General features: G+C 28.9%; 2 protein-coding genes across 5 annotated transcripts; both read left to right on the top strand.

Moving 5' to 3' along the window:
- Positions 1-1,650: 1,650 nt before the first annotated feature.
- Positions 1,651-13,667, top strand: LOC123260455. Its single transcript, XM_044721556.1, has 12 exons — positions 1,651-2,173; positions 2,247-2,536; positions 4,996-5,618; positions 5,702-5,806; positions 6,369-6,527; positions 6,705-6,766; positions 9,493-9,543; positions 9,617-9,906; positions 10,910-11,532; positions 12,856-12,960; positions 13,237-13,395; positions 13,462-13,667. The coding sequence occupies exons 1-12, from the start codon at positions 2,112-2,114 to the stop codon at positions 13,534-13,536; spliced, it is 2,604 nt and encodes an 867-aa protein (XP_044577491.1). The 5' UTR covers positions 1,651-2,111; the 3' UTR covers positions 13,537-13,667.
- A 910-nt stretch (positions 13,668-14,577) lies between these two features.
- On the top strand, positions 14,578-21,952 carry LOC123262122. Of its 4 annotated transcripts, none has more exons than XM_044724202.1 (9): positions 14,578-14,879; positions 14,971-15,236; positions 16,614-16,759; positions 17,095-17,245; positions 17,317-17,606; positions 19,169-19,788; positions 20,772-20,876; positions 21,615-21,773; positions 21,845-21,952. In XM_044724202.1, the coding sequence occupies exons 4-9, from the start codon at positions 17,172-17,174 to the stop codon at positions 21,896-21,898; spliced, it is 1,302 nt and encodes a 433-aa protein (XP_044580137.1). In that variant the 5' UTR covers positions 14,578-14,879; positions 14,971-15,236; positions 16,614-16,759; positions 17,095-17,171; the 3' UTR covers positions 21,899-21,952. The 4 variants fall into 4 exon arrangements, with proteins under 4 accessions (XP_044580137.1, XP_044580133.1, XP_044580134.1 ...); XM_044724198.1 differs by having other exon boundaries at positions 14,578-14,872; positions 14,957-15,236; XM_044724199.1 differs by having other exon boundaries at positions 14,578-14,872.
- Positions 21,953-24,216: the final 2,264 nt, after the last annotated feature.

A 24,216-nucleotide genomic window follows, 5' to 3' on the forward strand; every position in this document is an offset into this window, starting at 1 on the left:
ACGATGATAAATTAAATGGATACTATACGGTATAAAAAAGTCATGTGATCTGAAACATTTTTTCCTTTACTGCCCTAGATATATAATATACTATTTCTTTTAAAAGAGGCTGGCAATGGCCTGGTCGGCTCGGTGCTCGCTTTTCGAAAGAGTGGGACCCGGGTTCGATCCCAGCACGCACCAATATTTTTCAGTGATTATAATTAAAAATATGTGCGTTACGTTACGTTGCCAGCCTCTGGAAGTGGCAGAGATAGCCGGGTGGCACACGTCTGACTTGGGCGATCACACATTTAAGCAACAACTTGAATGGGTGACCACTTTAGTCAGCGTTGGCTAGCGCGAGGGATCTCTGCACACTAGGAGAGGGGCCTAATGCTCCAGTGGTCGATAAAGAAGAGTTTCTTATCAATCACTGTACCCTGGTAGCCAAGTCGGTCGCAACTTTCCGTCGATTTACTGCCGCAACTTGTCACCAAGTTGGCGGCAAGTCTTGGAAATGAACTCGGTTGTTCACCAAGTTGTCACCAAGTTGTCGGCAAAAATTGCTTTCGAAACTCTTTCGCACCAAGTTGACTACAAATTTCTCAAGAAATTTGGCGACATATTGCGGCAGTAGATTGGTCTTGTTTTTCTCAGAAGCTTGTAGCCAACTTGACGCCAACAGTTACAAATTCGGAAGTTGACCGCAAGTTATCGCTAAGTTAGTGGCAACTATCTGACACCAACTTGGTTGGTCTGAAACTGTGGCTATCAGGGTAGACTTAGCCCAGCTCCGACTGTACTATCATAGGTTTTCTCTGTGGTTTCCCCATGATTCTGTTCCAACAGCCTGAGAAGGTGAGGTTCAGGGTGAATACGGTACAGTAAGCACACTTCGGTCCACAGCCGCAAAAATTAAAGTAGAAATGAAGTGTCGGGTGGGACTTGCTGAGGTCCAATATGAGAAATAGAAAAAAGCGTAGAGCTAGGAGAAAAAAAAATCAGCCTTGTAAAAACCGAGAGGTGTACAAGTAAAGCATAATAATAATAAAAAAAAATACTATTTCTTTTAAATAAATTTTATAAAACTCTAATGAAAACATTAAAGTAACTTTAAAATATTTTCAGGCTGTGGGTAGAGCACGATTTTGAATACTGCCAAATGTTTAAGAAATTTTGAAGTAATGTTGAATAAACATGATTTCAAAAACTTTTGTTTTATGGAATTGCGCCGAACTATTTAAAATTCTCAAGAAATTTAAGAACAATAGAACTCTTTGGAACACACACACACACACAGCCAAAAATTGATTGAAAAAGTTTAATTAATTTTTATTTATCTTTGCCTGATAGCTTTACATAGAATCATTCTCTCAGGTTATTAAATTATTTCACTTTTTTTTACTTAGCTCAATGAACAGATGAAAAAAAGGTGTAATAAATGAATATAAATTCAATAATTATTAAAAAAAAAAAGTTGGTTCAAGTAAATATTTTTCTTCAAAATTTTCGTTTTGTTTCGAAATATTTACATCTCTTGATTAAAGAAAGCATTAAATTTTAATGAATAAATCATAATTCTTGGATTATTGTAGAAAAAATTTTTTTTCTCGATTACTGCTATGAAAATATAAAAATCAATCACTGCAACAATCTTGTGAATTTATCATAAAAATAAGTACTTTGTTCATTCTGTGTAAAAAATGACTTAATTTAATAATAGAAAAATTCAATAAAACCTTAAAGGTAATATTTTGGCTAAAAAAGTATCAGCAAACACTGCACGCAATACCGCTATCTGTTATCGATTTACACAAGGATGCATAAGATAATTAGGTTTTATGCAAAGTTTTATTTTTTACTGGCACCTCACAGTCTACTACTGATGAAAAAAACTTCCATGATGACACAAGGCACCGCTTATTATGTATTCATAGACAGCGCTTCATTCGAAGCAATCATTATGAATATTGGAAAGAACAAAAAATACGCTTGTAGATCTTAAAAAAAAATAAATAACATTTTCTGAGAATATTAAAAGGTAGCAAATTACTACCTTCTAGTAAGCTACATTTTATTTTACCGTCGCACTAGCCTCTGCGCCAATCTAAAAATAAAGTACACTAGTCATGAAGAGCACTCCAATAGAAACACATCGCACATTTTTGGACAAAAGTATCAAAGTACTACGGTAAAAAATTTATTCCCACCTAAATTAGTAATTAAAAAATTCAATATTTTTTTTTTTTTAATCAAATAATTAGATATTGCGGTATTTTGAAGTTCGACTCAGCAGCGCCCAAGTATCAAAAAATTTACAACTCGACAATAAGGATTTTTAATTATATTGTTATTGTTTTTTATTTTTTTACCCTTGTTACCGATGCTGTTGTTAATTACAAAGACTTGATGACAGTTGCCGATGATGGTTGTTTTATTGCTGGCTGGATAGTCACTTACTTTAAGATATACAAATTTTATACTCATCGGCACAAAATTGGAAAACTCATTGATGACATCCATGATCCAGTTGATGCGCTTCGGCAATCTTGTGGTAATTAAAAGTGACACTTCGTACAGTCATCATCATCATCATCGTCGATACAGCTCTGAAAAAGTGACTTTAATTCAGTGAAGCGTGAAATTTTAATTATTAGTCTTACTAAATATTTATATAAAAGTTTAGAATTTATTCTAAATTTTGAATTATATGTCATTAAAATTTAACCACATGGGTGCTAAACTTTCATATTTTTTATATCTTTATTTATATTTTACGATGACTAAATTTTTTAAAATTGTTACTAATTTTGCTCAATTATAAATAATAATAAAATTATTTTATTAAGAATTTAGTAAGTAGGATTTTCGACTGTTGTTCAATAAAAATTGTTCGATGGCCTAGAATTTAATTTTCTCAATTTGTTAAATAATTTCTATTTAAATTAAATAACAATATATTGGAAACTCTTCGCCAGTTTTAGAGTGTATTATTGCTCACAAAATTAGATCATCATAATTAAAAATAATTACATGTCATCAAGATTTTTTTTAAATTTCAATTTTGCTAGATAACATCTTCATTTCTTATTTCTTAAGGAAGTTCGAGCGTAACTAATGAGTCAAAATAATGTTAAAACTTTTTTTTAATTTTAGCCTTCCCAATATTCGTCAAAATTCTTTATTTTAATTTAAAATAATTTAAACAATTTAATAATTGATGATTTTGACTTATTTGATAAAGTAGAGTAATAAAATGACTTTGGTATTTATTAAGGTAAAGTACCCAGTAGTTGAACAGGTTTCAAAGTAAAACGTATTTGACGCTACTTTTAATATATAAATATGTAATTATTAGTTCAAATTAGTGATTTTCATAAAAATATAAACAATTTTGAATTGATTGAAGTGCAAAATAACGAAAATAATTGAATATTTATAATTTGACAACGTTTTTAAGATAGACTATGAAAGGAGTAGTAGTTGAACAATCAATTCTGACAAGCTGCAGTAGTTAAACACTCTGGGAGCAGTAGTTGAACTAATAAAATATATGGCAATAGGCACACCAAAAATTTTTAACGTTTAATTGAAATATTTAAAGATTTATAACATATTATTGAATAATACTATAAATATTTAATATGTTCATTTAAAAATCAGAAATATTTGTATTCAATTTATTAATTACATTTTTTATGAATGACAAAGTAAATTTTCAATTATAAATCAAAAAAAAAAAAAACTTAATTCAAAACGTACAATAATTTTTAACTATACTAATTTTTAGTTATAAAACTTATTTAATTTGCAGTAATTAATACAAATCACAATACTGATCACTAGTCTATAAACTTATTAGAGGTTAGAGTGCTGTTAAAATTATACGGTCCCAGCTTGTTCAAGTTCTGGGTACCGCTTTGAAAATTGGGAGGTATAGTTGAACGCTAAAATTTAATATAAAAATTATAGTTTATGTCTTTGCAAAAAATATGTAGTATTTAGAAAAGACTATTTCATTGGGTGGTACAATTTTTTTCACTTAAAATGATGATATACCGTTTTTTTTACTGATTGTTCGGTTTACGGTTTAGTACCTTTTTCATGAAAAAAATAGCATCTATCGGCGATTCTCGACATGTCAACTTTAAAGTTAACAAAAATGTAATTATTTTGATTTATAATCGAAAAAACTTACCAAAATCAATTACTGTATTATTGAATAATTATAACATGTGTATATGACTCATAATATATATACAGATTTTGTATTACAGCAATTTTAAGTCTGCAACTACTGGTCCCATTTTTCGAAGTGTTCAAGTACTGGGTACTTTACCTTACTTGCCGGAATAAATAAACAGATTTGGCAATAGCGCGCTTGATTATACCCATAACAGAGACGTGGATGAGTGTGTGAGTTAAACATTTCTCTCTCTGTAACTATATTTCTATCCTTTTCTTTTTTCTCAGCTGTTGACGCGATGTTGTCAAATCTTTATTCGAATAAATGGCTGACGATAAACGAGTTAAAAACATAAAATTTGACTTTAAATATTTCAAAAATTATATTGGTAATGTATTATTATTAAATTGTTTCTATATTTTGCAATAATCCAAGTTTCTTGTGTATAGTTTTTTATCCGTTAAAGTTGGGAGGTTAATATTGAAAAAAATAATTAAAGTCTCGACAAAAGTTTGTCCGCCATAAGAGCCCGTGTATAAGGAGATAAAATATGTGATTTTTAAAATTTAATATCTAAGTAACTAAACGGCGAATCTTTTTAAAATTTTGGGATTAAATAAATGACGTGTTTATTTATACGTATACTTAATTTCAAAGCTCAAAGTTGGAAATTATTTTTTACATTAGATTCGCTCGAACCTCCGTAAATTGATTTTTTTTTGAGTTTCCAATAATCTTTATGAAATATCGCAAGCATTTTTTACAATTCAGACTCAATGTATTATTAATTATAATTATAGTAAGATTACAATGATAATTACTTTCAGATTTAGGTGTATTAACAACAATGAAGACCTACATGTTTTTCGACGCACTAGACTTTTATTTATTTTCAAATTGTGCTGTCACGTTGGGAGCCGCTTTGGTAATACTAGTACCCCGAGAAAAAGGTAAATTACCGGTACGTGCAATATTCCCCTTCGATATTACAAAATCACCTATGTACGAATTAGCATTATTCATACAGTTATACACACTTATATTCGGTCTTATCAGTGTCGCTATGGAAGAATTTATAAGTTTAGGATTTTTGCGATGGACCACTTTGCAGCTCAAAGTTCTCTCCGCCAATTACAGAAACTGCGACAGTTATTCGTCAAAGCTTTCAGACCTTTATCTATCACAAGACACCTACAAAGCCATCCAAAAATTCAAAATACTAGACGCGTTGGATGAGGACACGGAGATAACCACTTTCGTTGAATTTGACCGAAGAAAATTTGGAAAAATAATTGACTCGTTCAAATGGAGGTTCAAATCTTGCGTTAAACATCATCAGAGGATAACCCACATCATTGATGATCTAAATGACGTTTTTGACTCGTGCTTAATTGTCCAGTTTGCGGTCAGTTTGTTCCTAATTTGTCTAAACGGATTTTTGATCGTAATGGTACGCTTCAATTTTTTTTTTAATTATCGATTCTTGCAAAAAATTTAATTTAATTTCAGATTGATTAAAATTTTCTTATCTAGTGCGCGGACGATAGGAAAAAACTTATAAGTGCTTTTACGTATTTGGCTGTTGGATTTTTGCAACTGCTTTATTGGTGCGGATTTGGGAACGAGCTTTCTTTTCAAGTAAATAAAAATTTTTCTATTTTAGTTTTAAAGAATAGTTTGGTAAGAATCTTAAGTAGTCAATGCGTCGGAATCTTATACTAGTGAGGTCAATTGATATCTAAACTATTAAAAAAATTTTTTGAATTATTCTTAGATTTTGGGTAATGCAATCAACAGTAGTAAATATACTCGTTTTTGAAATTTTATTGCAAATAATGAATGAAAATTAAAATCCATGCGTGATTCTATATTTTTAGGCAGAACTTTTAAATATTTTTTTTCTAAAATCTTAGAAATTTTCATAAACGTTTGTGAAATTTTATGATATTACAAAATTCTATATTGCCACTAAAAAAATTTTATATAATTTCATGTTTTATAAAATTGAATAAAAATTCTGAAATTTCAAAAAAATCACTGCTTAAAGTTCATAAACTTTTCCATTTAAAGATTTATAAACTAATATTTTAATTTATCTACAATATTCACGCTTAAAACCAAAACTTTTACAACAAGCGTTACTGAGCTAAATATCTTTTCTATTCAACAGTAGTATTTTTTTTTTTTTTTTTTTTTTAAGGCGAACTCTTTGACAGCAAGTCAATGGATGTCGGGCTGGGAAAATTGGTTCGAAATTGGTATGAAAGATCTTGTGACAACTGCAATGATTAGAACAATGCAGCCATTGGAAATGAGAGCTGGTGGAATTTTTGTCTTGTCAATGGACACATTCATCAATGTAAGCGATTTTTTTTTTTCAAAAAAATAAAAGCTACTATTTCACTTGAATTTGAAAAAATAATAACAGTAATCAGAAAATTTTTAGTACTTTAGTTTGTTATGAACTTAAAGCCCACGGAAAATATTTCATAAAAGTGAGATAAAATTATGTTTAAAAAAAAATTTTTTTTTTTAGATTCTGAAAAGCTCGTACTCGGTGTTTGTTCTGATGACCACAGTTACGAGCGATGGAAAATAGTTTTTTATAATTTACAACGGAGATCAATTTTTTCACGTACGACATAAGTTGTATGGAAAAATTATCGCATAGTTTATCCTATACTGTTTAAAATGAATAAAATATTTGATTATAAATTGTTAAGCTTTCTGGATTTATTTGTATTGATATAAATTAAAAATTACGATAGTAATTTTCGATACTTGTACCTGAAATATGTTGGAAGTATTGTTTGTAATAACAAGGTATACTTTAGCCCTGAAAAATATTACACTAAAAAAAAAGTTTAAGTCCTATGGGTATACTCTATTTTTATGAATTGGTTCTTAAATCTATTTTAAACATCGTTTTTAAGAGCATAAAAAAAATATTTATATAATTGACATTAACAATAATTATTTATGAATCTGTGGATGAAAAATAAATTAACTGAGTGGAATTAATCCTCCTATCGTCAAGTGTTTGAAGATATATATGTGAGGTTTGAAGTACATATATGTAAGGTATAATATAAAATTACATATATGTCATTTTATAATGTAAAATTTGAACACATTATCAACTGAGGTTAACCTTTATTACAATAATTGTAACATCCTAACATTAGTGTTTTAATCAATATTTTTTAATAAATAAAATTTAAAAAATTAAATATTTAAATTAATAAAAAATTAACATATTTGAGTGTATTGTGGTTATGAGTTTTGCGGTGGCACTCAAAGTCGGTTGAAGTGTATGATTTAAACGAGTTTTAGTGTAGCGCTTAAAAATATTGCGTTGAGACTCAAATATTGTTTAAGTCTATTCGCAATACCAAGTATTGTAATATCACTGAAATTTATAAATGTGAGACTCATACTTTTTTTTCGTGTACTCTAAAGTTATACTTCTAATAGAACTTTTTTTTGAAAAATTTTTTTCATTTGTTTAAACAAATAATTAATTAACAAAAAAAATTTGTTTTCGCAATATTGGTAAGTTCTGCAAACGATAGAATATCTTTACGATTTATAGAATTCTGAATTGATTGATAACAATATTGCGAAAATAAATTTTTTTTTGTTAATTAATTATTTGTTTAAACAAATGAAAAAAATTTTTCAAAAAAAAGTTCTCCACACGATAGGATATCTTTACGATTCATTAAATTTGGAATCGATTGATACTTATATTGTGGAAACAATTTTTTTTTGTTAATTAATTATTTGTTTAAACAAATAGAAAAATTTTTTATAAAAAAAGTTCTCCACACGATAGGATATCTTTACGATTCATTGAATTTGGAATCGATCGATACCTATATTGTGGAATCGATTTTTTAAAAGTTAATTTAGACTTAGAAAAAATTACAAAAATAATGAAAAAACGAATTACTCCGAATATCCGAGCGGCCGCTTACTATTGTTATTATCCGCCTCACACTCATTATTATTTCCCCCATCATTCTCCGACAACGGCTGGAGGGGAATGGCGCACGCGCACTTTCTCGGATCCGGACATCGAATCCCCGTAGAGCTCATATTTTTTTAAACTTGTTAGCTGTATATTTGCATTAAAAAAAATTTTAAAAAAAATTTTTTTTTTCGTATCGATTCTTTGTTGCCGGAAAAACAATTTTATACAAAAAAAATAATTTAATTTTAATTTTAATTATTTTTTAATGCAAAAATTCAAAAAAATGAAAATTATTCATACAAATTCAAAAAAATTTTTTTGAGCTTATCTGATTTTTTGCTTATAGCAGACAACAATAGCTATAATTAAAAAAAAAAAAAAAGTAAATCGAATGATTTTTCGCGGAGTTACAACTATTTGTTTACAAGCGCTTGAGCGGAACCGCGTTTTTTTTCATTACAAAATTAATATCTCGTAAACTATTGGTTATAGAGACATCGGGTTTGGCCCATTTTGTTCCTTATTCAATTCTCTAAGTTTCATATGCAGCATGTCTCGACTACTTTTGCGTAGTTTCCGAGATATTTTAATTTAAATCTCAACGCTAAAATGCTATTTTTTAAACAAAAAAAAGCAACACTTCCCACATACACACAAATGTTTAGAATATCTTTCTGAGTATTTAAAAAAAAAAAAATCCAAAATCGGACCATTTTGTCGAAAAGTTGCCAACTAACCCCTATTTATTTCCAGGCCGACTGGACTACAAAGTTGGAAAAAAGCTCACCGGTCATTAAAAATTGTTAATTTCCATTTTTAGATCAATGGATGAAAAATTAAATCACCTAAACAAATTAATAATATACTCTAAATATTTCAAAAATTAAAAAACTCTAAAACTCCGTAGAAAAATTATCGATATAACCAATTCTCATTCATTGCAATGAATGATTCAATAATACTAAATGGATATGCAAACTTTATTGTATTTATACAACATAACTACTTTGTAAGATGACTAAATTCATTCAATAAATAAATTTTGTTCGACGTCTTACAATAAAAACATTAATATACAATTTCTAAGAACTGGTGCGTGTCTATAAATTTCACGCAATCGCAGTTCTTTATTTAATATTTTCAATAGTGTATTATTACCTCAATATCGATTTTCTTAACAATTATAGTAGAGTTTCTAGAGACAAAATATGAAACGCTTTTTTCCCTGAAAATAGTCTATCGCACTATAATTTGTGAAAATTACCCCTTAATTATATCAGCAGAAGTCTTTTTCACTTGTTCGCACCCATTGTTGATGGGTTAAAAATAACAGATCTGTAATGGAAAAAAGTTCTATTAAAACACATCGCACACACTGGAATACTGTTTTTGGAATTGTCAGGTAATATTTTTTGTTTTTCTAATTTTTCAATATTTATAAGAAAATTTGTTGCACAAATTTTACTTTCTTACAGATTTATCGGCGTTTGGACTTACGAAAAATCTTACCCAGTGTATTTACGCTTATTTAATTCATCGATAAGGATATTCAGTGCGTCAATCGTGACAATATATTTTAGCACAATACTTGCGGATTTGATTGTTAATTACAAAAATTTGAATGTTTTATCCGACGATGGATGTTTTCTGTGTGGCGTGTACGTCATATTATTCAAAGCTTTTAAGTACCATCGGTTTCAGAATAGAATAAACAGACTTTACGACGAAATTCATGAACCGATCGATCTGTTTCGGCAATCTTGTGGTAAGTTTTAAATTTAATACGCCCTTTTGGATTTAAGAAAAAATATAACTAAAAGGACATGAATAAAAAAAATTTATTTTTATTTTTAAAGATACTTATTTAATAATAATAATTATTAAATTTTTAAAAAAAAAATTTTTTTTTAAGTGTTTTATTTTTTTTGCTTTCAAAGTTTCATGCCTTACAGAAAGTTGTGGAATGAAAATTGCAGCTTAATAATTTTCCGTTTAATTGTAATTAATTTTTTTGGCTGGCAGTTGTAAATAGAGCTTGAAGATTATACTCAATTATTTCGCCGGCTGACCGCCGGTAATACAGTCTTTAGTTCTTTAGATTCTTTTTTTATGACTCATTGAACGAAACGAAAGAGGGCGTTTAATTCGTATGAAAAAAATTCTACACTGATAGAAGGATTTGTTTATAGTTAAAAATATTTGTTAATATTTAACAAATCATTTATTAGAGACCACTTTTTAGTCTTTAATAAATATTTCTTAGTATTTAAAAAGATTTATTAATATTTAATAAACGAATATCAGATTTATTAAATACAAAAAAATCATTCTAAATACTAAGAAATATTTGTTTAATACTAAAAAGTGGTCTCTAATAAATGATTTGTTAACTATTAACAAATATTTTTTGGTACAAATAAATCCTTCTATTAGTGTATCTGCAGAAAAATTTAAACGAGCTTTCAAATTGAATTGTAAATAAAATTAATGTCTTGTAATTTATTTATGAATAACTTATTGTTAGAATTATTTTTTCTTAACTTATTCTTGTATTGTTCAGTTGATAATAATTTTCTTTTCTATTAAAATCTTGTTATATATACAAACTTTACATTGATCAATTTACACAAGACAAGACACGAGCGTTTAAGCCATGCACATTTTAATTTACCAACTTTTATAAATTTATTTTTTATTAATCCTGACTTTTACTAATAAATTAAATACGAGTTATTCTCCGAATTTTTTACAGCATTTATAAATTACAGACCCGGGAGTATTGATAACAATAAAAAAAGCAATGCTTTTGGAGAATCTCGACTTCTACATGTTTTCCTCATTCGCCATGACCCTCGGACTGTCAACAACATTTTTTGTGCCTCGTAAAAAGGGGGAATTGCCAGTCCGCGCATTGTTTCCGTTCGACACCAAAACGTCACCAATGCACGAAATTGCCTTTTTTATTCAAATATACTCGATAGCCTTTGCACTGACAAACGTCGTCACGCTTGAATTCATAGGACTTGGATTCATTCGTTGGACTACGGTGCAGCTGATAATCCTTACTTGGAACTACAAAAATTGCCGAACTGACGTCTGCAAACGCGACACCTTCGATCCTCTGCCGGACACGATCAACATGATCAACAATTTCGGGATCACCAAACTGAATAACCAGCCAGTAGTAAAGAAATTTGTGCCGCTTGACACAAATCCGGACTATGATGGTTCAGAGGATTGCTACTTGTGGCGGTTTCAAATTTGCATCAAACATCATCAGAAGCTCACATGGATTGTCAAAGAATTGAACAGCGTGTTTAGTTCAAGCATGATGACGCAACTTGCTACCAGTGCGACCATGATTTGTTTGGCTGGTTTTCAAGCAGTGTTGGTGAGTTTTTTTGTTTAAATCGAAAAAGAATCAAAAAAATTCAAAATTGATAACCTTGTTGGGAGATTTTTTGTTTTTATTGATGTGATAGTTTTCTACTTCGATCATTCATCAAACGAGGACTTTTGAAACTGGAAATAAAATTATATACAAATATACCCGGAAAAAAGTAAACTGTAATAAATAATAGTCGATTTATAATAATTAATGATCAACTGCTAAAAATTACCATTTCAAACAGTAAAATCGTGATTTTAATAATCACTGTGTAATATTTATCATTTAAATGCTACAATTTATTCTTTACATGGAAGAAAATACTATTTCAAACAGTAATATTCGCTATGTGAATGTCGAAAATGTTAAAGTATAATAATTAATAATTTTGACTTTGATATTTATCATTTCGTACCTAAAAAATGATCACATGATATGTAAAAAGTATAAAATACAGCTGCTAAATTTCTAATACAAGCAACGTCAATATTATACAAAGTAAAATGGTAAATTTTAAACGCAACGCTAAAAATTAAACTATAATTACTGACTTGCTTGGACTGATAAAATATATATTTTGAGAGTAGAATTTTTACTGTTTCAAATGTTAAATTCTTCCAGTGTAAGACCCCCTTCTTCTCATCTGAGTTCCCCCTTCTCCTCATAGTATGGACTATATATTGAAATCGCAATTTTTACTGTTTGAAACTGTAATTTTTTAAGATGAGAGAGTTGTTATTTACTTTAGTGACAGCTATTAATCACTTATTTTCGATATTAAATTATAAATTGTGGCTTTTATACTTTCTACATTAAGTTCTGTAATATTTATATTTTTGCCACCCCGATGTCCGCTTTACTGTTTAAAACTATAAAAATTAACCGGAATCCGAGTGAATTTTACAGTTTACTTTTTTCCGTGTATATGAGGTATTCCATGCCAAATCGACCACTTTTGAACCCGACCCCTTTAGATTTAGCTGAAACTTTTCTATTCTTTTCTACCCTTTGAAAAACATTTTTGAGAATTTTTTCAAATTTTTTTATCCAACCTAAAAAAAGTTTTGAATTTTTCAAAAAAATGGCTTTTTTATTTTCAAATAGCCATAACTTTTTTAGCCATTAAAAAAAAAAATTTTTTTTTTCAATTAAAAGAAATATAAAAAAAATCGGCCCTGTCCAGGATGAGCGGGAATAGTTGTCAAATTGATTGAAGTTTTTTTTGAGAAAAAAAAAAAGTGACGAACTTTGAAAAAATAATACAAAATTAGTCGATGTTGTGATTTGAAAAAACAAATTTATGAATATTTGTTCTAACAATTCTAGGGCTCGAATGATAAATCAAGTTTCATGAAATTTACCGTATACCTTGGAGCTACATTCACCCAATTATTGTACTGGTGCTGGTTCAGTAATCAACTTCTCTATCAAGTAATCTTACATGCAATCGAATTTCAATAAGAATAGTATTTATAGTAGTTACACCCCTTGGGAAGGAAAATAAGAAAAGCCTCAGATCACATGTAATTGTTGGCCGAGGCGAAGCCGAGGTCAACAAACATGTGATCTGAGGTTTTCTTTTTTACTTCCCAAGGGCTGTATAATATTTTTAGTGAGACCAAAGTTGCCACTTTCCGCCCAGAGGGCAAAAAAAATATTTTCTTTTATAATTATATCAAAAGAAAAATATTATTTGTGTATTGATAGGCGATTTCACTGACAACCGGCATATGGATGTCGGGTTGGGAGCACCAATTTCCATTGAATGTAAAAAATTTACTCACTATTTCCATGCTAAGAACATTGAAGCCACTGCAGTTAAAAGCTGGTAACTTCTTTACTCTGTCGTTAGAGACGTTTGTATCGGTAAGATATTTACTTTAAAATATAATCTTGCCACAATCTGATGAAATTATTCTTTTTCTAAATTAGATTTTGAAGAGCTCATACTCTTTTTTTGCTCTACTATCATCTACAACTCAGCAAAATTTACCGCAGATTGAATAGAAGATATTTTAAAAAATAGTAATATCATTGTTTATCTTAAATAGAATATGTTGAAGGAAAAAATTATTATATTTCATTTGTTGAACATTGAAATAATAAATTTATTTTGCAATCTTACTATTTTTAGCCGACCATCGTCTCTTATATTATTTTTTCTAACCCTCCGTCATTAGCTTGCAATTCTTGTTACGTTTGAATTCTAATGAGGAAATAATTAATTTTTTAATTGTTAAAAGATTTGAATAAAAATTATAAAAGAAAGTTTTAATTTCGCTAAAATTTTTCTATCATAAAATACGTACCTAGAGAGATCTTAAAAATTGATATAATTTCTTTAATTTTCTATCAAAATGTAATTTTTAAAAGATTTTAACTTTTTTATACTGATGAAAAAACTTTTTTTAATTTTGAATTTTTCTAAGTTTTTTAATTTTTTATACTGACAAACGAATTATTTTGTTGTGTTTGAAATTTACAATTTTACATTGTAACTGTTGACGTTCGCTTCATTAAAATCTAAAATTCTTACTACTTATAGAAATTTAGTTATCTTTCTTGATATTTTTCCATATCATACTTAAATCTTTTACGTTTAATGTGATCAAAATTCAACTTGGAATTACTAATTATAGCACTCAAACTTTTTGGATATGTATATAGCTTTTTTAACTCTCTAAAATGCTATTTTTTTTTTTCTAAATAATTATTGCAATATAACTTTTGAATAATAAATATAAATTAACTGTAGAAATCACAATTTTACTGTTTAAAATAGTATTTATTACTAATTGATTACCATTTATTAAAAATCCATTATAATTTTTTACAGTTAAGTTTTTTCCATGTATGAATTATAATTCAATAATCCATAAATAACTGTTTTAAAAATACAAAAAAAAATAATCTTCTTCATTACTGTAGAACTCAAGCTATAATGATTACACTTCAAATATCAACTATTGACTGACTGCGGAAGCGAAAAGCGTACCCCCTTTAGTTTTTTATAGCACGCAACTGTAAAGTTTCTATGGAAAATTATCACTTGCTCGAAATAATTTGAAGCAATCATCATCGTAATTAATAGTATAGTAGGCTATAACATCGATAAAAAGGAGCTTTGGTGGTTCTTAAAACAAAAGCTGCTTCTTGAAATGTTCCATAAGGTAAAAACTTTGTAGAGCTTGCGTGTCATTATTTCGATCGGCTTTACTTTAAGTGGTAGATAAAAATAACCGGAATCGAAACAAAGAGATATTTTCAAGGAAATAGCAGGAATGAAGAAAACTTTTATTGAAGTACAGAAACTACTGTTAAAACTGAGCATTATTTTCTTGAGGTGGATTGTAAGATTTATCGTAGCAATAATTCTGAATATCTGAATTTATTTTTCATTCAATTTTATTAAATGTGGTAATGATAGTTAATTATTTCTAGATGCTGTGAAATATTGAACCATAGTTCGGGCGTTTTTAACTACCGGAGAATATTCAGCGAACTATTCAGACTGTTTTACTGCTCTGAATTATTCGATTTGAAAGTTCGATCGGACAATGATAGTAGCGATTTGATGGCAGCGAGTGAAGCCGTTTGGTTATTGGCCGACTGGGTTAAAACTCTTATAAAATTACATTACTTCGATGAAACACGACATAATATTAACAACGTTTATAATCACTCGAAAGTGATAAAAAAGTTTTGTGGTACGATCACTTATTTAACGATACTGACTACACTGATAGAAGGATTTAGTTTTATTTAATAAGATTTAGTAACAGATACTAAATAATTTAGTAACAAACCTTCTATTACCAAATATTTAGTAATAGGTACTAAATCGTTTATTAAAGCCCATTTAGTTCTACCAAATAAATATTTAGTAGTATTTAACAAATGATTTAATGGTACTCAATAAATCGTTTATTGGTATCAAAAAAATTAATTGTTTAGCTAATTTTAGCGTGTAACCTAACTTTTTAACTTGAAATAAATAAAAATAATTAGAATAAATAATTTTAAGTAAAAATATAAGGTATTATAAAGAAAAGAATCTCATTAAATTATATTTTTTTTTGTTTGAGACATTTATAAAATTTAAAATTAAACAAGTTTTTAACATATCAATAATAGACAAATTAAAAAATGTTAACTAAACTCCACTGAGAAAAGACATAAATAGAAGACATTTATAGGGAGTATGTGTGTTTTTAAAGGTTTAATAAATCTCTCAAAATCGAGCTGAATAAAATAATCTAAGTTAGTGAATAGGTTATGCATCACATAAACATCGGAATTAAAGCATAGCCATCTACCGACAATACTTACCGAAGAAATATTTAGTACCTGTTACTAAATATTATTTGGTGGAACTAAATATTTATTTTCATGTAATAAGGCTTTCCTCATATAAAGAAATCATTTATTAAACTGTAACAAATATTATTGATGGGTACAAAATATTTGTTTCTCCCAAATAAATGAATAAAAATTTTTTTACTAAATCAGTTTAGTACTCTGTACTAAATCCCTCTATTAGTGTAGTCTCCAAAGCCAAAAATATGTATCTAACATCTCTGAAAACATTCAAAAAATTGATATCTTTTTTTATACATATTTTTGCCAAAAATTTATATGAAAAATTTTTAATGTACATCATATGTATAGAAATCAAATTTATTTTTATATGTATGGGATATGTCAAAGGAACATGTATTTTGATTTTAAAAGTATGAAGTTTCAATTGAAAAATTAATAATTAACTATAAATTTTTTCGGAAGAGCTAAGATGTTCTGAAAAAAGAACAAATTTTGTTGACTCAATAAAATTTCATTCCAACCAAAAAAATTTTTCTAAATATTGTCTCAAGTCAAGAAATTTAGTTCTCTTAAAGAGAATGTTTTTTTCTTTGTATTATAATTTTTCATATTTATTTTCAGAAAAATATATAAAATAACAAAAAAACATGTTTGTAAAGACATCAATCTTCTTTATGTTTTTATACATGTTAATCATACGTATTTTTTTTGTAGGGAGTGTAACTAATGAATACTGAATGAACATTGATATCCTTTTGTTACAGAAATTTTTAATTTTTTAAACCAAGAATTTGTAACTAATTTAAAAAAATCATTGATATTTTTGATATTCGGCCTCTGTCTATTAATTTTTCTTTCAACAACGGCATTAATGAAATGAGTACAAACATTATAAATGAAAAATTAAGCGGTAATGTGATAGACTTGAATTTATTCAACGCACAAATTCAGTAACATCGGATTCATTAGTGATCATTGACGTAGTAGCAAAGCATATACCCATAATACTCATAGCTCATAACACAAATTAATCAACAAGTATTCTGTTTTTACGTTACTTGAGTAATGATTTTATAAATATGTAAACTCAAAAATTTTGCACTATAGTATATTACAAAAAAATTTTTCCATTTAAACAGAATTCTTAGAAGAAACATCATTATCTTAAATAATTTAAAAATGATACATAAGAATAGATAAGCGATGAAAATAAATAGCGTTTTTTACTAGCGTGGTTTTATACAGTTTAATTCGAAGCGTGAATGATAATTTGCCACAAAAAATAGAGAGACAAAATATATTCGTATAGTTAATTATCAGTCATGATCAAGATAATTAACAATACTTCAATCGAGAGCCATCGACGATTTCTCGACAAAAGTATTGCAATTCTAAGGTAATTAACGTAAGAAAAAAAAAGTGAAACTTATTTTATAATTTTTATTTATAAATTTCTTAATATTTAAGGTTCTCGGGAGTATTAAGCTACGATACATCCGCGACAGGGCATCTAAGAATTTTCACCATTTTCATGAGAGTTTTCAGTAACATTATTGTAATTTCTTACGTATTGACCATGTTAGCCGATGCTGTAGTTAATTGCAACGATTTGATGATATTCGTCTCCGACGGCTGCTTCATTGCGGGATGGTTCATAGCGTATTCGAAAGAGGCAGCTTTTTACCGGAAAAGGCACCGATTTTTGGAGTTTATTGATAATACTCATCGCCCTGTAGATGTTCTACGGCAATCAACAGGTTAATTCAAATAATTTTATATTTTTTAAAAGTTAAATTTTTGAATTTAAAAAATTTGGAGAGTATATTTGCGGAGTGGATGATTTTTAATCGTTAATAATATAAACAAAACTCCGTGGATTGAATTTTTTATTTTTTTAATTAATTAAAATAAAATAATAATTTTTATCCGTTTAAAAATTTCGAGATGCGTATTTAGAGATTAAAAATATAAATAAATTTTTAACTTCCCGCTAAGAAAATTGAAAATTTTCAAAAATCGGGAAGTTATTTTCACCCCGTTATTCGAAAATCGAAATTTCATCAGATGTGTGTGTGTATGTATGTAAATCTCTCATAACTTTTGAACGGATCATCCGATTTGATCGAAATAAGCGGCATTCTGAAGAGTTCTTTTGCCCCTAGAATTCTGATACTAATTTACAAAATTTGAGTCGATCAATTTTGAGAAATCTCAAAAATAAAATTTCCAAAAATTCGTTTTTTTGAAACATTTTTTAAACGGCTAAACCGATCAATTTCAAAAACTAATCAGCTCTTAACCTCAAAAAACCACGTCGATTGCCACCAGCCCGGTCAAAATCGGTTGATTTATTCGTGAGATCGTTGTCGAAAAAAATTGAAAAAAATGTTTTTTTCAGAATTTCTATGAAATTTTTAGTCTGACCAGTTCGAGCTTGAAGATTTTTTAAAGAACTCAAAAAACTGCGTTGAATGCCGTGAACCGCGAGAAAATCGGTTAATTCATTCAAAAGTTATTGCGGTTTGAAAATTCAAAAAATAATATTCAATAAAACTTCCATCAGCCTTTTGAGCTCGAAGAGCTCAAAAGCACAGATCAGCGATTTATTTGAGCTCGGAGAGCTCAAAATTACACACAAATTATATTTTTGAGCTCGAAGAGCTTAAAAAATAAGTGAATTGTTGAGCACTTAAGTATGGAGGTAGCGGGAAGTTGCAGAGATGGCCTTTAGCGTCAACGGTTTTCCTAATTTTTTTATTAGTATGATATAAAAAATAAAATTTAATATTTAGAAATAATTGCATCAATATTTTTTTTTTATTTCTGCAAATAGCATTTTTTGATAAATTCTTTCTATAATAATTATTTGTAAATTTTCCTAAAAATTGCTATATAATAGATAATTTCAGTAACATTAAAGTAATTTATCTTATTTAATTAAACCTAATAATACGTTAATAATTTATTATTTTTTACGATTCACGTTCAAATTTATCAACACGATAAAAATAAAATAATCTTTATAAAAATTTAGTAAAATGTTCCAAAAGTCGAATTTTTTTAACAATGAAATTAATTTTTACAATTTTAAATTTGATACATTTAGTTCAAATTATTTGTCAGTAATTAGGCTCACAAAATTTATTTCAATATAAAAACTTCGTACTTGAATATTTTTCGGATTGAAATTCATATTCACTCTGTTGAAAAAAAATACTCTAGATTTACTCCGTACTTGAATCGTTCAATTTTTTCACTCCGTGAAAATTCCCTCCCGATTTTTTATAGTATATCAATTTTATCATAAAATTTTTTACAGACTTAGCCCTGCTACTGGATGTAAAAGAGTGTATGTTATACGAAGCTATCGATTACTATTTAATGTCATTGTTCGTGATAGTCCTTGGATCGGCAATAATAATTTCATCGCTTATCTTGGGAAAACTACCGAACAGAGCAATATTTCCTTTCGATACAACTATTCCCGTCTACTACCGACTGGCGTTTTTTATACAAGCATACAATACGGTTTATCATCTAATTGTTTTGGTAACCATCGATTTCATAAGCTGGCAACTGATGCGGTACACTACACTACAATTAAGAGTCCTGTCGTTCAACTACATAAATTGTAAGGGCGATTCACTGAGACCTGTTGCTCCCGACTTGACCCGAGAATATATTGGTGCTCTCAAAATCTCTAGTGTGTTCAGCATCGATGACCAGCACAAGGAAATTTGTCAATTTGCAGCGTTTGAAGAGAGAGAAATGACCAATATTAGCGTTAACTTCACTGAGAGATTCAAAACTTGCGTTAAACATCACCTGAGACTCATCAGAGTTGTCAAAGACTTCAACGATACTTTTAGTTTCTCGCTGATGGTCCAACTGGGTGGAAGCTTACTAATCATTTGTTTGAACGGTTACATGGTGGTAATGGTAAATAATTATCAAATTAAAATGTTTAAATAGTATATTGTGTAACAAGTACGACAAGTTGTCGATTGCCCACGAAAGCGAAGTTGAAGCGGTCATTCGCTTGAGTGGGTAATCGACAACGTCGCACGAGTTGCACATACTATTTTGTATTACAAATGCGGTGATGTATGTGGGTACAAAATTGGGGTCCAGGGACGGAGCCCTGGTGGGGTCCAGGGGCAAAGCCCCTGCGGGGGGTTGGGGGCGGAGCCCCCCCCCCAGTCCCTAAAAACAAATAAAAAGTTAAAAAAAAAGAAACAAATATAAATCAGATAATAAATGCAAAGTAATTAATATTAATTAATAAAAAATAAATTTATACACTGAAACAATCAACACATAAAATTAAATGACATTAAATTTAGCTGTCACTACAATTTTTTAATTTTCTTTAACAAACAAATTTGTTCCAAAAAATTATTCATAAAAATTGTATTATTTATTTTGTATAATTCCTACATGGCGATTTTAAAAAAAAATTTTTTCATGTCATTAATTCATTTTTCACCAAAATTATTAAAATTATCATATTTCTGCTAAATTAATTTTCGTCACAATAAAACAGCTCAATATTAATAAATTATTTTTACTATGGTTAAAAATATTGTAATGTCAACCTCACTTCTTTATTATAATATTGACAGTTAGATTGTGTTTTTTTTTTTTTGTTATTTATTTTAATTTTAGCAGTTTTCACAGTCAATTGAATGCGACAAGGATAGTTTGAGTTCGCCAAGAATAATTTGCGTGCGACAAGTTTACTTGTCGCACTCAAATAACAGTTTCATTTATGAAAAAACTCACGCGTATTTTTAAAATAGGCAAACGGCTCTTTTTCAACCGCAACAGCGAGCGTCAAGATACTACTTTTCCCGCATGAGTAATACAAAAATAATTAACTAACTAATAATTAAATAACAATTTTATTTGACGACTGCCAACAGTTTCCTGGTGACAGAGATAACTTCATTAGATCTACCGCTTATCTATTGTCAGGTTTCATCCAATTGCTGTATTGGTGTGCTTTTGGAAACCAGCTAAAATTTCAAGTTAGTATTTGTCGATATCGTCTGAACTAGTGATACGAAATGACGGTCATTTTCAACTTTGGTCAAATCACGAGCAATTGACGAGCAAATGCTCGTCAATTGACGTCATTTTTTTTTGGTCAGTCCCAAAAATTTATGAGCATTTTTTTTTCTTTTTACTAAAATTCCTCTTAAAAAAAAATCAAACCAATATATTTCATATGGAACCTCAATATTTTAAATATTTAAAACGAAATTTGTCTGAAAATTCTGACAGTAATAAACAAATTTGGCTTGCTCAACTACTTAGATGGAAAATGACCGTCAAAAATTTTTCGGTCATTTTTTGGTCAATTTTTTAGACTTGAAAATCCGGTGAAATTTGTTTGCTGAAATTGATTCTACAGATTATTTGTTAAAAAAAATCACTATATCTATTAATACAAACACAAAACTTATCTAAAAATTCTGACGGTAGTAAACAAATCTGGCTTGTTCAACTACTTAGATGGAAAATGACAGTCAAAAATTTTTCGGTCATTTTTTGGTCAAGTTTAAAAATTTTTTTAATTTAGCTTTTAAATTAAATCGCCACTCAATTCGAAAAATGACCGGCGGTCATTTTTTTTAGTTGGTCAATTGACGTCAAATGACGAGCAATTGACGATCACATGTTTTGCTTCACACCACTATTCTGAACTAATCAGTTGAATACAGAGAATTTAAATGACCTGGTCCTATTTTAATAATTTATTAAAGGCCGATTTTCTGACGAAAAGCCAGTGGATGTCAGGTTGGGAAAATAGTTACGACAGAGGAATTAAAAATTTAGTAACGACAGCGATGATAAAAACTATGCAGCCATTAGAAATCCGCGCTGGTGGTCTCTTTGTTTTAACAATGGAGACCTTTCTTTCAGTAAGCTTCACAATTATTCATTATTTTTTGGTATGTCATACTTAACTTGGATCTTTCTTTTCATTTTTTAGATTTTGAAAAGCTCATACTCTGTTTTTGTGTTACTGACAACTGCAACCGATTAATCGTTATACCTAGTGCTTGAAATTTATTATTCAACACATTTTGTAATATAGTAATATTGTGTTAATAAATGAATAAATGATATCATTAAAAAATTACCTTTTTCTTCTGCATAATCAGTGATTCAATGTTCAGTATCGATGTATCTAATTTTGCAAATCCAAAAATGCGTATTTATTAATGCACAACCTTTCAGAATTTATTACACAATACGTCGAGCCCTGGATTATGATGTGACTATTGCAATTTTTATCTCCCTTTCTTTGTAAACTGATAGAAGGATTTATTAGTATTTAATAAGAATTGTTAATATTTAATAATATTTATTAACCGTTAACAAATAATTTATTATAAGTAATTTGTTTGTGCTCGAAAAAGAGTTACTAGTATCGAATGAATGATTACAACTCTCACAACTCAAAGTCCCCAACATACCACTCCCAAAAATTAAAGTCGGAGTCTTTTATTTTTATGCTTTTAAATTTTCATGCCTTACAGAAAGTTATGGAATGAAAATTGCAGCTTAATAATGTTCCGTTTAATTATAATTAAATTTTTTGGCTGGCAATTTGGAATACAGCTTGAAGATTATACTATACTCAGCTGATACTATACTCAATTGCTTTGCCGGCTAACCGCCGGTAAAACAGTCTTTAATTGATTCTTTTTTTATGACTCACTGATCGAAACGAAAGAGGACGTATGAAAAAAATGCTATCTGCAAAAAAAAATTAAACGAGCTTTAAAATTGAATTGTAAATAAAATTAATTTTTTGTAATTCTAATTCAAAACTTTTATATAATAAATATAAATTAACTGAAAAAATGACAATTTTACTGTTTGAAATAGTATTTATGATCAATTGATCACCATTTATTATAAATCTATTATAATTTATTATAGTTAAATATTTTCCATGTATAAAATATGATTCAATATTTAAGAAGTAACTATTTAAAAAAAAAAAAAAAATAGGAAAACGGTTGACCCAGAAGGCCATCCCTGCAACTTCCCGCCAATTCTATACCTAAATGCTTGAAATTGTACTTTTGACGTTTTTGATCTCTTCGAGCTCATGGATACAATTTATGTGTTATTTTGAGCTCTCCAAGCTAAAAAAAAAGCTTTTGTATGCTTTTGAGCTCTTCGAGCTCAAAAGTTTGATGGCAGTTGGATAAAACACTATTTTTTGAATTTTCAAATCGTAATAACTTTTGAATGAATAAACCGATTTTCACGCGGTTGGTAGCATTCGGCGCAGTTTTTTAAGTTTCATGAAGAATCTTCAAATTCAATTTAATGGAACTAGGAATTTCGGAGTGATTCCGAAAAAACACTTTTTTCGGTTTTCTTTCGACAACGATAACTCACGAACGAATCAACCGATTTTGACCGGACTGGCGGCGATCGACGTGGTTTTTTGATCTTAAGAGCTGATTAGATTTTAGAATTGATCGGTAAAGCCGTTTAAAAGTTATTCCAAAAAAACCACATTTGGAAAAAATTTTTTTTGTAGTTTTTTTTAGATTTCTCAAAATCTACCGGTCCGAATCGTTCCAAAGTATATTTAAAATTTAAGTTCAGTCAATCCCTTTCGAATGGCACCAACCTCGATTAAATCGGTCAAGCCGTTCAAAAGTTATGAGAGGTTTACAAACATCCACATCTACACACACACACACACACACACACACACACACACACACACACACACACACACACACACACACACACACACACACACACACACACACACACACACACACACACACACACACACACACACACACACACACACACACATACATACATGCATGCAGACATACAGACACCATCGCGGGAATAGTCAGGGAAGCTTTCTAGGACCTCAAAACGTCGAGATCTGATGAAAACTCGATTTTCGAAAAACGAGGTAAAAACAATAACTTCCCGATTTTTTGAAAATTTTCAATTTTCTTAGCGGAAAGAAAAAACTATCATATTAATCTCTGTAAAACTCGAGCAATAATGTTTTCACTTCAAATATCAACTATTGACTGACTGCGGAAGCGAAAAGCGTACCCCCTTTAGTTTTTTATAGCACGCAACTGCAAAGTTTCTATGGAAAATTATCACTTGCTCGAAATAATTTGAAGCAATCATCATCGTAATTAATATTATAGTAGGCTATAACATCGATAAAAAGGAGCTTTGGTGGTTCTTAAAACAAAAGTTGCTTCTTGAAATGTTCCGTAAGGTAAAATCTTTGTAGAGCTTGCGTGTCATTATTTCGATCGGCTTTAAGTGGTAGATAAAAATAACCGGAATCGAAACAAAGAG

Source organism: Cotesia glomerata, linkage group LG3, assembly GCF_020080835.1.
Source record: "Cotesia glomerata isolate CgM1 linkage group LG3, MPM_Cglom_v2.3, whole genome shotgun sequence".
Classification (NCBI taxonomy): Eukaryota; Metazoa; Arthropoda; class Insecta; order Hymenoptera; family Braconidae; genus Cotesia; species Cotesia glomerata.